This window comes from Lissotriton vulgaris, chromosome 2_1 (assembly GCF_964263255.1).
Source record: "Lissotriton vulgaris chromosome 2_1, aLisVul1.2, whole genome shotgun sequence".
Lineage (NCBI taxonomy): Eukaryota > Metazoa > Chordata > Amphibia > Caudata > Salamandridae > Lissotriton > Lissotriton vulgaris.
In genome coordinates, this window is record NC_141687.1 from 880,745,468 (window position 1) to 880,762,805 (window position 17,338).

General features: G+C 47.4%; 1 protein-coding gene across 1 annotated transcript in view; it reads left to right on the forward strand.

The window, feature by feature from the left end:
* Nucleotides 1-902: 902 nt before the first annotated feature.
* The window catches only part of RUNX3 (RUNX family transcription factor 3), a 183,769-nt gene continuing 167,333 nt past the window's right edge, over nt 903-17,338 (forward strand). The window contains exons 1-2 of the mRNA XM_086956393.1: nt 903-2,415; nt 5,798-5,954. Of these exons, the coding sequence (XP_086812519.1) occupies nt 2,182-2,415; nt 5,798-5,954 (391 nt within the window). The 5' untranslated portion in view covers nt 903-2,181. The remainder of the gene's footprint in view (nt 2,416-5,797; nt 5,955-17,338) is intronic.

Consider the following 17,338-nt stretch of genomic DNA (forward strand, 5'->3'; position numbering starts at 1 on the left):
GGCACTCTCGTGTGGCAGGTGCGCAACAGTAATCTCGCAACATGCACAGCGGCGCACTACTGATGCCAGCAGCATCTCGTGACTGCATTTTAAAACAACAACAACAGAATATTGTGCCTGCGCATAGGCACCTCACAGCAGCACCCAAATCTCACTTCCGCACGCATGCCTGTCACAGCAACACTCATGGATGCATAAGGCGTCCTATTGCAGCTCGCGTGGCATAGGGCGCATACGTGAAGACCGATTATAGTTGCACGCAGTCATATCACAACATCAGCATGCAACAGCTAGACACATGCATGTCATGGCTGCACAAAGACGTGCCACAACCGCACACACCGCATCGTGCTACATACTGCACACATGCATGCAACAGTTACGCACAACATCGGGCAGACGCAGAGGAACACGCAAATGTGCACACTAGCATGATAGGTCTTACAGATGCCGCACCCCTGTGAATTTCACAGCACATGTGGCATTTCGCAGCCACGGAGATGTCACAGCCGCACAACATATCTCACAGCCGCACACAGGTATGTCACACCTGCACACGCAGAATCTCACATCCACCAACAGGCAAGGCACAAGCGCACACGCTGAGAATCCTTGCAGCACACTGAGGTACTCACAGCTGCACTCGGACATGGCGCATTCACAACTTCACATACAGACACTCACAGCACCGCACGTGAACGCACGGCTGCACACAGAGTGCTACAGACGCCCACACAGGATCAGAAGCGCACAGTCCCTCCCGTCACACTTCATCTCGCAGTTGCACGCAGGCGCCCACAGCCCCACACCCGGTCTCCCCCAGCCCACGCGTTTCCTGAGCCCGCCCTCTCATCCTCGAGGGGAAGCTCCTCGGAGTGAGTGGTGTGCGTGAGAATCGCGTTGGTTACACAGTCCTCTGCTCTCCTCGCTGACTCCGTCAGGACATCCCGGGGTTGCTGCTTCTTCAGACACCTCCCGCCCCCTTTCTGGTCCAGCCGACCGCACCTCGGTCTCCCTGCGCCTCTGGGGACCAAACCACCAAGAACTCTTGTGCCTGTGGTGGCTGTGCGCCGGGACCTCGCCGAGCCTGTGGGACTGTGCGGCTGCGCCCTCAGCGCGTCCTATTGATCTCCTGCGGCTGTCCTCGAGCCTCACGGAGCCTGTGGGGGCTTTCTGCGCAGGGCCCCCGGGGCTGTGGCAGCACACATCATTCACGGAGCCTGTGGGGCAGGGCCGCCAGGACCGCGCAGCCTGTGGGAGCTGAGTGTTCAGAGCCCCGGGGGGCTGTGCCATCACAGCCACGGAGCCTGTAGAATCTGGACTCTGAGATCTCCCTGAGCCCGTAGGGCTGTGACCTCTGAGCCTGTAGGGCTGTGCCCTCTGGGCCTGTAGGGCTCTGCCTTCTGGGCCCGGAGGGCTGTTATCGCCAGGCGCCCCGAACCTGAATGATACCATGCCCTCAGAGTCTGTGGGCTGTACTCTCTTCACCCCCTGAAGCCTGTAGGGGCTGCCCATCACACCTTGTGGTACTGTGCTGTCTTAGCACACGAGACCTGAGGTCTGGGCCGTCAGAACCTGTGGAGTTGTCCTGTCTGAGCCTCTAAGGGAATGTCCCTAAAACCTTGTGGTGTCGTACTGCCTGAGCCGGTACGGGCTGACCCTCAGAGCCTGTAGTGTTTTCTGTCTCCTCATGAGCCTGTAAGGGGCCCTGTGGTGCTGTACTGTCTGAGCCTGTAAGGGGCTGCCCCTTGGAGCCTGTAGTGCTGTCTGTCTCCCCACGAACCTGTAAGGGACTGTCCCTTAGAGCCTGTAGTGCTGTGTTCTGTTGTCTGACCCCCGCCTATAACAGGCTGTCCCTCAGCGCCTGTTGTGCCGTGCTGTCTGAGCCTGTAAGGGGTTGACCCTTATGCCCTGTGGTGCTCTACTGCCCGAGCCCCCTGAGCCTAGGGTCTGTGCCCTCTGCGCCTGTAATGCTGTGCTGTCTGAGCCTGTAAGGGGCTGACCCTTAGACCCTGTCCAAGCCCCCGAACCTGTGCCCTAACCCCCTCCTGCGCCTCTGAGGACTCTGCCACTGCCTCCCGAGCCCAGCAGTCACTCCCCTCCCTCCGGGCTCAGACCCGCTCCCAGCGCCGCCGCCGCCGCTCCGCAGATCCTCGCTCTGGCACTAACCGGGCTGTTGTGATGCGTATTCCCGTAGACCCCGGCACCAGCAGGCGCTTCACACCGCCCTCCACCGCCTTCCCCTGCAGCAAGATGGGCGAGAGCAGCGGCAGGACGCGGCCCGAGCCCCGCACCGTGGTGGACGTGCTGGCCGACCACGCAGGAGAGCTGGTCCGCACCGACAGCCCCAACTTCCTGTGCTCCGTGCTGCCGTCCCACTGGAGGTGCAACAAGACCCTACCCGTGGCCTTCAAGGTAAGGGGGCGTCGGGGGCGGTGGGTGCTGGGGCGTGGGGCGGTGGGCACGGCTGGTGCGCTCTGAGCGAGATGGGGCCCTCCGGGGTGAGATGTAGGAGTATACGAGCGAGGATGGGTGCACTGGAGAAGTGGGGAGTGAGCTTGGTGAGTTTTTAGTGAGTTGGGACACTACTGGAGTGATCTGGGTAGGTGAGTGTTATTACATCGGGTGAGGTGGCACTACTTTTAAGCGTAAATTGCATCCTTAACATGGTTGCGCCAAGAAATAGCACTAAATGCAGAATAACTCTCCTCCCGTAATTCACGCGTAACATTACAGGTATTCCGCGTGGCCTAAGCGGAATTACGCCAGGTACCCCCACACCTCAGTTTAGAAAACAATGGGAGCAGCAGATGGGCCGGGTAAGTGGCGGATTGGCTGGATGACCAGTGGGGTGAGTCGCAGCTGTGGCGGGTATGAGCTGATGACAGCCGGGCAGGCTGAGGAGAAGAGGGTGAGGTGGGTGGGTGCCTGGGTACATTTGATGCCCCAGGAGGTGAGGTGGGTGCTGTTGTGGGGAGTTGGGCGAGCAGGGTGAGCCGAGGAAGCAATGAGCGAGTTGGTTGAGTTTCGAGGATGTAGATGGAAGGGTGGCTTTGAGGGGTTTGTGGGTGGCAATTGCCTGGTCGGAGCCCTGGGTGACAAGTGCCTAATCGTTGCCAAGTGTCTGGTCGGGTGGCCTGTGACACACGTGTCTGGTCGGGTGTCCTGGGTGACAAGTGCAAGTTCGGGTGCCCTTAGGGACTAGTGTCTCTGCCGGGTGCCCAAGTGCCTGGTCGGGTGGCCTGGGTGGAAAGTGCCCGCTCGCTTGGACTGGGTGACAAGTGTCTACTCGGGTGGCATGGGTGATAAGTGCCTGCTCGGTTGTCCTGAAAGACAAGTGCCTGGTTGAAGAGCCTGGGTGACAAGGACTGGTCGGATGCCCTGGGTGACAAGTGCCTGCTAGGGTGGCATGTGTGACAAGTGCCTGGGCGAGTGGAGAGTGTAAGTGAGGTGAGTCGTGCGTGGTGGTGAGCAGTTTGCGGGTGGTCGGGGTTACCTGGGATTCGACAGTCGGAGGCCAGGGTTATCAGCGTCTCACTTGATGGACCCGAGTTTGTGTCTCTAAGGATTTCAAAACTGAGCCGCTGTCAGGGTCTAACCCAGCAGCAGCCATAGAAGACATATACAACTCTCAATAACCTACATATATACGCCTCCTGTGACTTTTACCCGTAAACTATCAGCAGGTGGGCGCGGTGCATTCTCCATAGAAAAACAAAAACGCTGCCTCACAATCGCCCGCAGCTCAGTCGGGCAAAGTCTGCAGTGTAACACTGCGCGCGCGCACCTGCGTCTGTGCATATATCCCGCAATTCGCAATGCAGCTTTTTCATGCATTTTCCTATATTTTGCCCAGCATTAATGGCCTCCGAAGAGAAATGCTCAAATTGCAATGTTTTTTATTGAGTTTATCAAATAAATTGTAGAAAACAATGAAATGAGAAATAAAAACAAGTGCATTAATTCCTGCCAAATGCACACACAGTGGGGTGCCATGAATATAGTATCATATGGCCTCAGTCAGCGAGGGAATCGTAGAGTCAGGTGGAGGCGCCCGTCTATGGCACCCACAGCGCTGCGAAGCTGCGCTCCTGCCAGGTATTCGCTCTGCACATACTGATAACCTAAAGTAGCGCACACCAGAATAGAACTAGGCGCGTTCTCCTTTAACTTTCAGGTCGCTGCTTTTTCCTTGCAATCTTTCATACGGATCATGTCCAATTCTCCCTCTGACCTAGCCCCAGGGACATTTTAATTGATATTTCACGAGCAGAGGAACACCGTGCAAAGATGGCCCATATATACAAAATGGAGCGGCCTTATACATTAACAGCACGCTCCAATTTACATAAAGGTATTGGTGAAGCCTGTGAAGAATGCTACCTTGTTCAATAATATAAGTGTGTGTGTGTGTGAATGTGTGTGTGACTGAGCCTGTGTGCGCGCGCGTGTGCGTATGTGCGTGTTTGTGAATAAATCACATTGTCATGATACGAAGTCTGCAGTAGTGAACATTGACACTGTTGTGAGTACACGCACAAACACACGTACATCCTAATACCTCGCTGAACATGATTGGAGCTTCTACAGGTTATCTTCATTGCCACACTGCCACATATACCTATGGACACCACGAAGGTATATAATAAATAAAAATATGGTTCGCGGTGTCCTTTCATATGTGTTCTGTTTCGTAAAACCTTGAACAATTCAGTAGAATCAGGTACATTAAAAAGTAGGGTTTTTGAAATACGCTGTAATCAAACCCATGTATTCTGTTTGTGTAATAAACATTTAGAAGCAGCTACATTTCGAACAGAAATAGCAGACGCAGCAGGAGCGGAGAGGAAGTCTCACTGGGAAGAATGTATAGCTTGAAAATAAATGTTTATCATTAGAAGAGGTTGGCTCGGACGGCTCATCACAAAACCAACAACGGCTGATTACATTTGCCGTTGAAACTAAATAGGCTAATGTCCAAAATACAGTTATGAATAACAACGGACTATTCGTGTGTCCAAGCAACCGACGAACCCTGCAGGGAGAGAGGGGTATTCGAATTACCGTTCGAAGAGTGGGTTTTACTCCTTTTTTTAGTGGAGGCGACAGCGCAAAATACAATCTTTATTTTCCATTTAACGCCAGCGTCGAGGGCTGGGAGACAGTGTCAGACTCCAGTGCCCCCTGTGTCTTTTTTACGGGGTTTAGAGCAGTATTAGGCTTCGCTTTGTAACCTAAATTAACATCATCCGGCCTGTAAGTAGTTGAGAGATTATCTTTGTGTTATGTTGCATAAACCCCAATGTATTGCCTGCGCTCTCTTTACCGCCACAGTCACGGGAAGAGATGTGATCTGGGGTTGGGCTGGAGATAGCGTGGGCACAAAACGTACCAGTTGTAAGCCCAGTTACCCACAGTGTGACCGCATTGTGTGATCGTGGGCAGACCGCTTTATCTCCGTGGGCCCTCGTTCCAATCTCCGCCAAGGGGCAGGGCTCGGAACAAAATTCCGCTAAAGACAGCAGCACTAGGTTAATACCCGGATTTTAAGAACTGTCGAATAATAGAAAGATTCCGAATTAACAAAGGAAGTCGGTGGCTGGTGTTAGCCTCGGTTCCTACTGGTATCTGCGCGGCACTTGATTATGAACGCTTCGCTTCCTTAGGCTATAGCGCTTGCGAGCCAGAGTGCGCGCCTTGTAGGCGCTGTTGTGAGTGGAGAGTTCGGGATTCTCCGCGTCCCTGCTCTGTGAATGCTCCGTTTCTTGACCTAACCCCATGTGTTCCTCCCCGGCAGGTGGTGGCGCTCGGAGATGTCCCCGACGGGGCCGTGGTCACGGTCATGGCCGGCAACGACGAGAACTACTCGGCCGAGCTCCGCAACGCCTCGGCGGTCATGAAGAACCAGGTGGCCCGCTTCAACGACCTGCGGTTCGTGGGCAGGAGCGGGCGAGGTGGGTACCGCAGGGGGGGTGGACACTGAGCAGGGGGTGGGGGCACTGAGCATGGGCCGTGTGGGGCGCTGTGTGTACACACGCCTGCTGGCCCTTCACTATGGGTGTGTGGGGCAGTGTGGGGGTCTGGTATCACCAGGCGCAGGGGGTCCCCCTGGGCACTTTGAGGGTGAGGGTGCAGAATGCATTTCACCATCACGAAGTACTTTGTGTGTTTAATTGCAAGAGTTAGCGGTCACTGCGGCCTATAAGTGAATGCCTCGCTGAGGGGATGGTGGGTGGGTGGGCATGTGTTTCCAGCGAGCCTTGAAATGCTCCGTGTGACTATGGGACCAGTCTCAGGCCGCGGAAGTTAGATCTGTGCTTGTCTTGTGACTGTGTGGGGCATGCTGTGTTTGCAGGAATCCTCGCTGTGGGGCCTGGCGGGTGGGGCCGGTGTGCACACAATGACAATAAGGAAAAGAACACATCGCTGGGCAAGCAGGCCTCAGTCTTGAGGAGGTGCAGGTCGGACTCTATGATGCTTACATGCAGGTCCCACGCGGGGTGCATTATACACGCAGGCGGGGACTGCATACTGCAGGTAAATATGCTGCGAGCGCCCAGTGTGTGACTAGCGCCGGCCAGTCTATCCGTAGGAGCCAGGTGAGGGGCACTGTGGCATGGAATGTTCAGTTTGTATGGGGGAATCACGGTGGGGCCATGAGTGACAGACAACCTTATATGCAGTGACGTGGATTTCTTTTCGCCGCTTGGGTCTTGAATGAGTGTGGGGCACTGTAAATGTTACATGGCTTCTTGTGGTGTTAATATGTTGGGTGCGCTATCAAAGTACATGGGCCCCGATGACTTTCAATGTGCAGTAAAGGTCACTCATTGTAAATGGAAATGTACTTTATATGTAAATACTAATCTGAGCGCATTGTATAAGAAAGTTGGCACTTTGATTTCAGAGTGGGTGTGGAGTGCACCCCAGTGGGATGCGGGGAACATGTTATTGAAACTTTGCATCTGTTGTAGATTCCATTACGAGACAGGTGCCGGCTTGTTGTATGATGCAATGTATGAACAGCCACGTGCTACCTAATCCGTGCATATGTCATCTTATTTTATGTATAGGCCTACATGTAGTGTATGCATTTACAAAATGGACTCGAAAATCATGCGAATGTTAAAATCGTAAACTTCAGAGAAACCTAACGGAAAAATGCAAATTTCACATTTCATTTTTCACAATAACCTGACTTCAGAGCTGGGATTGTGCACAGCATCGTTTGTCCTCCCATATCCTTGTGATTGGTCCATTCCCTCAACACCCTGCGCTCACCGTGCCTAGCGGTACACAACGCCTTAAGGCACTATCACCGCTAGCATCCGCACACCTTGCACATTACTTCCAGCCATTCATGTGGCGACGAAAGGTGTTTTTTCAAATACATTTGCTGAAAGACAGGAGGTTTCCACGTTCCAAAGCGGGTTATCTTGTCCGTGAACAGTTACATATTCAGACGTGACGCGGAATATCTCTCATGGCCTATCTACAATAATGGCTCTTAGACTCAGAGGGTTCATTGTTTGCTTTGATGCCATTTTTCTAGCTTAGTCAAAAAACATTAAAATGTAATTTAGACTAAAACAAGTATTATTGGGCCTGAAAACACAGTGGAACTGTTCAATTTATCAGTTTACAGCAACCTCTTGACGTCGGAGTCGTGTACACATTTTTTCTATTTATCTATAAAAATACATATATAGATTTTTACGTCTAAACAAAAATAACAATGTACATTTTTTTAAACTAGCATTAATTGCTGTTACCAAAAAAATAAATAAATAAAGGAAGCATAGTTTTTTACTCGACTGCCTCCTTCTGTGCACGCGTCATCATAATTCACTTCATGACGAGCAGCGCGTGCCGGGGCGTGGCCCAGGCCGCCCCAGGTGTGTGGGATACACAGACTGACCCTCCGGGCTCTGCCCTCTCAAGTCGTCGCGCGCCGCAGTCTGTTTATTGCTTCTTTGAATGACACCCTCGGTGGCCGCGCGGCCGTTCGCGCGCAGTAAATGTCGAGCTGTTGTTTTTACGAAGCCGAATAGCTGCCGTTCCCGTAGACATTTCCTATCCCGCTCCGAGCCCGCCCCCGCAAGCAGCGGCTTCCTCCAGACCCCGGCGCTTAACTGGTTGCAGGCTGATGGACGGAAAATGTTTCCGTTTATGAATTAAGCCGCCATTCCTGCAGTCAATTATCCTGTTATTCGCCCCTGTACCCCCGCCCCACGTATACAGGTTTCCGAAAACAGAATGCGGCCTGCTCTAGGCCTGAATCTCTGCATAGGATTTCGTTTTAAATCCTATGGCGCCATTGGCCCTGGAGTCACAGAGCAACGGTGACGCATTTTGCAGATTTAGATCTCCAAATTGGCAATTTAGGCAGGGCCACAGGAATTATGCGACCGTAGCAATGTCCCCATAGTTTTGGATCTGACGCATTTGCCACATGCACGTCACAATCTTATGCATAGTACGACTGAGTACCTCCCAGACCAACAGAAAAAAACATCTTTTGTCTTGATAATATCGGATTATCTCTGATACCGACCGGTCATTAGTGTCGCTGGAATTATGTGGCAATGGAGGGTCAATGTATGCCACATGGTTTTCAAAATGACGCAGAAAAATCGACAAATTATGTGGCACAATGCTGCACAACCATAATCTGTGACTGCATTATTTCGTTATGTTGCTATGTAAACACCTATTGCGTGTATTTATTGCTAAAGCTAACTCCGCACATTTTGAAAAGCACTCTAGTTTAAAATGCTCTTTCCCAGTCAGGATTTTCAATCCCACAAGGAGCGCGGGCTCCTGCTTCAAATATTTGGGGGGGTTCACTCAAGTAATCATATAAATGCATAGCAATGAAAATGACCACCGGCCCTGCTTATCTAATACTACTATGAATCTTTAGAAAACAAAATGCGGCAGAAATGAAGATAAACCACGAGCTTGTCACAGGCTGAGCATTTCTGGAATGCCACCAGAACCTCGCGCTCTCCTCATAGGTAAAGCGCGCCTATATTTTATTCCGCGAGACTAGTGTCGCGAGATCACGTGACTGGCCTATCTGTAGCTCGCGGAGTTTCCCGCCTTTTTACGTCCAAAGCATGGCAGGGAGCTCCTCGCCGACAGGCAATAGTTGGGCGTGATGGTTGGTTTGTTATGAGAAATGAATGCACAGTCTTAACTTAAAACCGTTTTCTTTCTGCCTTTGAAAAGCGGTCTTTTTCTCTTTCCATAATTTAAAAGGGAAGCGAAACAGGTGGAAAACAAAACCCGCATGTGGAAAACTGTGATCTACCCGTAGTAAGTGCAGTCTTGGCGAAAATTAGGGGACGTCCGTGCACCTTTTTACCCAACCCGAGGTCCATAAAGCACTTGTCAACCTACGAGGCTTGTTGCTGGTGCTATTATGGAGTAAAGCGCATCTATTCCTGTCGCCCCCTCGCGCTGTTTACCACTGTTAAAGAAATGCATACACAATCCATGGTTCACTTTGGTTGAAATTCTCGGTCATTGACCATTGTGCAGTTTCAATAAGCAATGATGGTTATTTGTTATTTGTGTAACAAGAAAATCAAGAAAGTAAAATATGCAAGACCCTGAAATATTTTCAATAGTGGGTGTCATTATTGTAAACATTTCCGGGTCTTGCATCCTGCTTTGTGCCTTGATTCCCTTGAATGCCATACAAGGTTTCCAAGGGTTTCGTTTCTTTTGCTGTGAATAAATTGGACGGTTTTCACTATGTGCCTACAAACGCCTTAATAATGTTGTTGCATTGTCCCGTGAGTAACCTGGCGGCTGTCTCAGCCTTTCATCCTTCATGGTGACGCTGATAATTATAACATGCATCACAAAGGAGCGCTCGGCGTTGTTATTAATAAAAACGGGAGGCTCTTGGGTCTTGACAGCACACTCTGAAGTTTTCACCCCCATTGGGCACACGGAGTGCAGCAAACCCCCTTCCAGAAGACGTTTCAGAAAGAGCTGTTTTCTCTTGGGATAAACGAGCTGACCCGTCCTGTGATCTTATGGGCCGGACTGGCCATTAGTACTATTGGACAGCCTGGCAGTGCCCATGGTATAGGCCTCACAGTCACAATCAGTGTATGGGCTGTATTTGTGGCTGTTTGTGGGTCTGTTTTAAGGTCGGTTGGGTAGGTTTTTGCTGTTAATTTCCCTGATATTGCCACAAACATTGCGTATCGGAAGGTAAATCTATGTATGTAGTCTCTGATACCTTGAAAAGCACTTACAGAACTTACCGTAAAAGATCAAAACCGCCCTATTTGGAAGTAAGGGCCACTTTCATTTTGGTGCCGGCCTGTTTTCTCTCCCATTCTGACCCTGCCCAAGGTTCTCACGTACAGACTGGAGGAGGTCATTGTTAGCACCTTTAAACCATAAGATTTGCTAACTCTAGATGCTTTAGTCTCAAGTCTCCAGTGACTTAGTGTGCATTGCTTTGTAGCGACAAGTCTGTACCGTAGACTCTGGATCCTTATGCTGCGACTGCTCCTGTGACCACTCACTCACGTGACTCCTCCACTCATGGGTGCTCATCATTCCGGCAGTGGGTGACAGCAGGTTTTCGGCTCACACCAACTCTAAAAACACTGTCAGTGACTCAGGCGTCCAATGATGTCACGAGTCGCTCTCAAAGTTGAACAAGGCTCCTCCTGAATGGGCATGGCTCCTTTGCTACACGTGTCCTTTGTCAAACACTTGGATTTTTCACAAGCCCTAGCAGTAGCGGCCGGTGGTGGGAGTGCTGCGGGGCAGTGAGGCGGCCATGGTGGAGCAGGGTGGGAGGTAGTAAACTATGGAAGACGGCCCAACGGAGGTAAGTAAACAAATAAATAAATAAAAACAAATTTTGTTGCGCGCACCGCATCGCATTTGGCAATGCAGCGCGCAATGAAATTAGTTGTATTTATTTATTTGTTTACTTACCTCTGTTCGGCCGTATGCCGTAGTTTACTACCCCCCTCCCAGCTCCGGCCCTGCCATGCAGCACTCCAACCACCTGCCGCTACTGATCCCTAGGACTTCAGTGATGTGTTGTTGATGGCAACTAACCCACTTTGAAAATTGTTCCAGCACCTCTTAGCTCAAATCAGAATCTAAAAATCAAGGAAGACAAAATCAAAGAGAGTACCACACTGGAATTCAACAGCACTTTGACGCAGGCACAAGCTGGAATCCAAACCACAACCTGACATCATGAAGGAAACACCCTGGAATCTCAAGTCCGCACATGCATCGCCAAAACCAAGAATTTCTTAGAACCCAAAAATGTAACCAGACACCATCAAAAAAAGGGCCATGTCGAGATTCAAAAGCACTCTGACCCAGTTCTAGATTACCAAATAGGCAAAGTAGGCACCGGCCTATGGGCTCCACTCCTTTTAGGGCCTCAAGGACAGCGGATCAAAATACAACTCAAAGTACATAAACCAAAGACATCTGATTCACACATAAGCTTGTCTTTTAAAAGCTCATCTTTTGACAGCTGTCAGTTTGTAAAATAATTTAGTGCATTGGGTTATTAGGAGATAATTTGTGAGGGGGGGCCCGACATTTTGATTGCCTACGGGCCTCCACAGGGTTTAATCCGGCATTGCTCTGACCAGATCAAAAATGACACCTGGAACCTAAATCTCCCTCTAACATCACCAAAGAGACGATTTGGAATCTAGAGCCTAAGCAGACATCACCAAACAAAGCACGTCATAGAATACAAAATCCAAGCCAGACAACATCAAACAACACACTGACCCATCAAACAGGTGGACGTTATGGAATTCAAAACTCAGCTAGCCAAACACGGGGGCAACCTGCAATGCTGAGTCCACACAGAGCAAAAAAAGGAAGACAATGAATGTAAACCCCATGCAGAGACTCAATGCATGTCCATATTGAAATCCAAAGCATACTCGGATGGCATAACAAGACGGTCTGCAATCTGCAACTCAGACAGATCCCATCAAATTAATGGGATGCCTAATTTTCAAAGCCTATCCATATAACACCAAATGAAGGACAACCTAAAATTAAAAAAAAAACAGCCAGACAATGTGAAAATGACATAAAGGAATGTAAAACCCTACCCACAAATTATCAAAGGACTTCCTAAAATCCCAAAACTCCAACAAACAGTAAATAAAGGGATATGTTGAAATCCAATATCCAACCAGGTACTGCCAATCAAAAGAGTTTTCTAGTATAAAAGGTGCACCTTGGAATCAAAAACCCAGCCAAACATCAAACAGAAGCAGTACCTGGAACACAACACCCAACCAAGCAGCTTCACACAAAATCTCATTCTGGAATTCAATACCCAGCTAAACGCCATCAAAAAGAGAGACATCCTGGAATTCAAAACCTGGTCAGGCTCCATCAAAAAGGGAGGCATCCTCGAATTCAAAACTCAGCCAGAAATCACAAAACAAAAATAATTCAAAACCGAGCCAATCAGTAGCAAACAATCATCAGTCCAGGATTATAAAGGCTATGCAGACATTATCAAATGGACATTATGGAATCCAAAGCCAAACAAGATATCATTAAACAAATAGGCATACTGGAAACAAAGAAACACAGCCAGACCTCAATAAACACAGCTTCATTATGGAATCCAAAACCTATCCTGCTAGTATAAAAGAGAAATGCTTGAATCCAAAGTCCACCCAGATGTCATCAATTAAAAAGACATCTGGGTATCCAAAACCCACGCACTCACCATCAAAGAGACGTCTGGGAAACAAAAGTCCAGTGACAATTTTTAACTGAAGAGACATGTTGAAATCTACAACGCAGCCAGATATCATAAAACAATGGGAACCCATTAAATCCAAACCCAGTCATACAGCATCAAAGAAAGTCAAGGAGCTCACTGGAATCTAAATCCGCACAGACAGCCACAAATAGGTTAAGAGACAAGATGAACCCCAAAGCTTCATAGCCAGCACCAAACAATTGAAGGGGCACAGTGGTATCAAAAGACTCCCAGACAGCTTGAAATAAGAGAAGGGCATGCTGGATTCAAAAGCATCAATTAATTGAAAGCGCATGGAATCCAAAGCCACCTAGACAGAACCAAACAAGTGAAGGGACATGCTGGAATCTAAAGCCACCTAGACAGAACCAAACAAGTGAAGGGACATTCTGGAATCTAAAGCCCCATAGACAGAACCAAACAAATGAAGGGAGATGCTGGAATCTACGGACATCCAGATAGGATCAATCCAGTACGGCACATGCTAGAATTGAAATTCACTCAGATACCACCAATCAGTGAAGTGACATACTTGAATCCGAAAGCTAATCAGACAGAACTAAACAAGTGGAGGGGCATGCTGGAATACAAAGACACCCAGACAGCATCAAACAAGTGAAGGGACATGCTGCCATCCTAAGCCACCCAGATAACATGCTGGAAACCAAATCCACCCAGACAGAACCAAACAAGTGAATGGACATGCTGCAATCCGAAGACACCCATGTAGCATCAATCAGGTGAAGGCATATGCTGGAATTCAAAGCCACCCATGTACCATCAATAAAGCAAAGTGTCATACTGGAATCAAAAACCACTCAGGCAAAATCAAACAAGTGAAGGGACGAGCTAGAATCAAAAGCTGTGCATATGCTGGATTTCCAAGCTACTCAGAGAGAATCAAACAAGTGAAGGGCCATGCTGGAATCCAAAGCCACCAATATAGCACCAGTCAAACGAAGTGAGATGCTGAAATCCAAAGCAACCCAGAATGCTTCAATCAAGTGAAGGCACATAGAACCCAAAGCTACCTAGAGAGAATCCAGTGAAGGCAGGTGTTGCAATCCAAAGCCACCCAGATAACACCAAACAAGTGAAGGAACATGCCGAATGCAAAGCCACCCAGACAGCATCAATCAAACAAAATGAGATTCTGGAATCCAAAGCCACTCAGACAGTATCAAACAAGTAAAGTTACGTGCTTGAATCTAAAGATATAGATAGCGTTAAACAAAGGTGGATCTTGATAATGGTTATGGCATCAAACACAAGGTTGGCGTTTGTCCCAGTCCCAAAACCCGTGAGCGGTATTCTTGGGGAGTCTAAGTTTGGCGCCACATTTTGCGCTTTGGAGAGCAAAAAGAATTTTGCCATGCAGGGAGTGACTGGCCAGGTTTAATAGGTTTTAAGGTGACATTTTTCCAAGGCACGTTTGTGAGGCATATGTATGCTAAACATTGCAGTGATGTCCCTATGCAGCTCGCATATCTGGGTTACAGAGCCTGCTAGAATGGGGGAGCTTATTGAAAAATGCATAGGGACGTTGGACACCAACCCTATGGATGGTCATGTCAGAAGTTTTAGAGGGCCAGGGCAACTTGCATCTAAATATAGAACACAAGTATACTCCTGGGAAAAAAGAGTAAACCCAGCAGCTCCAGCATCAGGTGCCATCTAGTGGTGTGAAAACTTTCAGCTGCCTCTTTTTTTTTATAAACAGACACACTTGCTTCAAAGTCTACATTTTGTTTTTTTCGGCAGGTGTGCTTGGCCTTCACTAACCGCAGAGCCTGAAGCATTATGTCCCCTGTGGCCTTCCCTTGTCACAGCCCTCCCTATGGAGGCTCCTCGATTGCAAGTTAACTTAGAGGGTGTGGTCAATTTAGCATACAAGTGAGTTAGGGAGAGTCAGGAAAAGGTTGAACTACTTATGATTAGGTATATAAAAATGTATGCTAAATTGGGTGCTTTTATGCGAACACAAGTCTCTTGATGAATTTATTAAACAAAAAAGTAGAAAGGTTTCAATGGACATCTGATAAGGTTCAGGGAACCTTGAGACCCGTGTAGTCAAGTCAAAATACTTTATTTCCTAGAAATAAATTCTTATATAAATATACACTCAATTCATGAGACATGTGTAATCCGTTTCCCCTTGTGAAAGAAATGGAGCAGTATGTTACTTGCATAGGCTATTTATAGGGAAGCGAAATGAATGAGGCAACAACAGGGTTAAGAACCCAACATGACTTCATCAAAGAAAGGGAAATTGCAGAATCATTATTGCTGGTGGTTGTTGATGATGTAAGATTGGGAAAAGGACACACTTCGTGGATTTTACTTGGCCCCTTTAAATTCTTCACTGCTCCTCTGTCCATTTTTCTGGTGCATACGGGAAGATAACTAGACGTGGCTACTCGTGCAGGCTGGGGTGAGGAAAGAGGTGGGGGTGATGATCTAGCTGTTTGAGATGAGGATACTCAAGGTACAGAATCAACGTGCTTGTTTCCTAAAGAATATGCAACTCTTGAAAAAACTGAAAAACAGCCTAGATAATTGGAATATGGTCATATTTAGGCCATAATAACATTTTCTAAACATTTGATCGTGAGGTACTTATGAAAACGGAAGAGTTTAGTTGACTCTTTCATTTATTAGCTAGTGTTTATGTACAAACATAGGGACAGAAAGATATACATTTTAGTGCTTAAGATTTTAGTCCTGAAGTAATTGTGAATCGGAATTTTATTTCTTGCATACTTGAAATTGCATAATATCACTTTTTACCATATTTAATAATAGAGGGTGGCAAATTATTTTAATGATCTTCCTTAATTTCATTTTCATTTCAAAAAAACTTTATTTCGGTCAACATGACCTCAAAAGTACATTGACAGTGCAGGCGGATACATTTGAAAATTGCAACATAAGTCATTTACATTTAGATTTAGAAGACTAAAAGAAGCAATAATAAACGCAATTGACACATATACAATAGTAGATGAATTCTATATAACATTTTAAAAAGCCTACATATCAAGCTATATTTTAACGTGGAAGAATATAAAAAACCAAAACTCACGGGGAGGTATTCATGGCAGTCCATAACATTCCATACTCGGATAATGCAAAGTGCTAATAAATAAATAAATAAATAAATAAATAAATAATTTACCTAAAAGCATATACCTATCAAAATTTATAAAAAGGATGACCTATATTCTACCATCCTGCAAGGATAAGACCTAGGACTAAAGCCTCTCTATACCGGAGGCAGCGTCTACAGAGAATATTTAATTGTTTATAGTATTAAAATAATAAGTTCCCAATTCTCTGTAGCATGACTAAAATACCATCAAGCAAGCTTAATTTAATCAAAAAATGAAAACAAAGCCTAATTTTGGAACTGGCAAGGATAGCCCTGTTGGATATTTTCCCTAGTGTACATTGATAGTATAATTCTTTCTTGCCCACTAGGAATACCATATGACTCCTTTCATGACACTTTTGTGTATGTCCTTCGAGTGCACCACATTGAAAATAGGAAACCTGCAACTGAGTAGACTATCGGGATACTGGTATCGTACTTCAGTATCCTGAAAGCATCAGAGCAGCATCTGGTTCCAAGGTTCCTACAAATCTGCACCAGCCATCGTTTTCTTGCCTTGTGATAGCCAGGGCAGCTAAATAGCACATGAAGTACTGACTCTCCAGGGCAATCACATACCGGGCAATTTAAAACGTGCGTATTCCCCCACTTATGCGTAATACAGCGGAGAGGAAGGGTCCCATACCTGATTTGGAGGTAGAGCTTTTTAGCAGCTGCCGGTTTGATTACATCTAAAACAGGCTCGAACTTAAACCTATCTTTAATTTCTAAAAAGACTGTAGATAGTCTGCCAATTCGAGAACTACTATGAAGCTGTGTCAGGTTGTACTCCTCATAATGGGCCTTCAATAATTTCCTCGATAAAGGGGAACAAGCGGTCTCTGGATGGTCCCAAAGCTCACTCAGCCCCAAATTAACTAGCCAGTGTTTGATATAGGCAAGCCATGGCAGTTTAACAGCCCCTCGTAGATTCAATATTTCCAATAGTTCCTCCCTATATGGTAAAAGTTCAGGGGTAACCCACAGGCAGCGCCAATACAATAAAGGCTTCAAATTTTATACATCCGCAATTGCCATAAGGCCCAAATCAAATCGGAGCAGAATAAGTGGAGTTCTCCGCAGGAGTTTTAGCAACTGTCTAAGGAAATTGTTCTCTACTTGAGTGAGGTTTTCTTGATTAACATGCCCCCAGAGTTCCGTGCCATATAGCGCCCCTCCCCGGGATTAAACCTTATAAATTTCAATAGCCGGGCTCAGTGGTTTTTGGCTAGTCTTGCAGAAGAGCTTCATGATACCACCTGATGATTGGGCTAATTTTAACGAGGATTTTTTTATCTGAACCCCCCAGTCCATAGTTTCTGCAATTGTTATCCCAAGATAATCGAAAGAGGTAACTCTTTCGAGGGGTTTACCATTTAATGTAGGGTTAGTGCTTG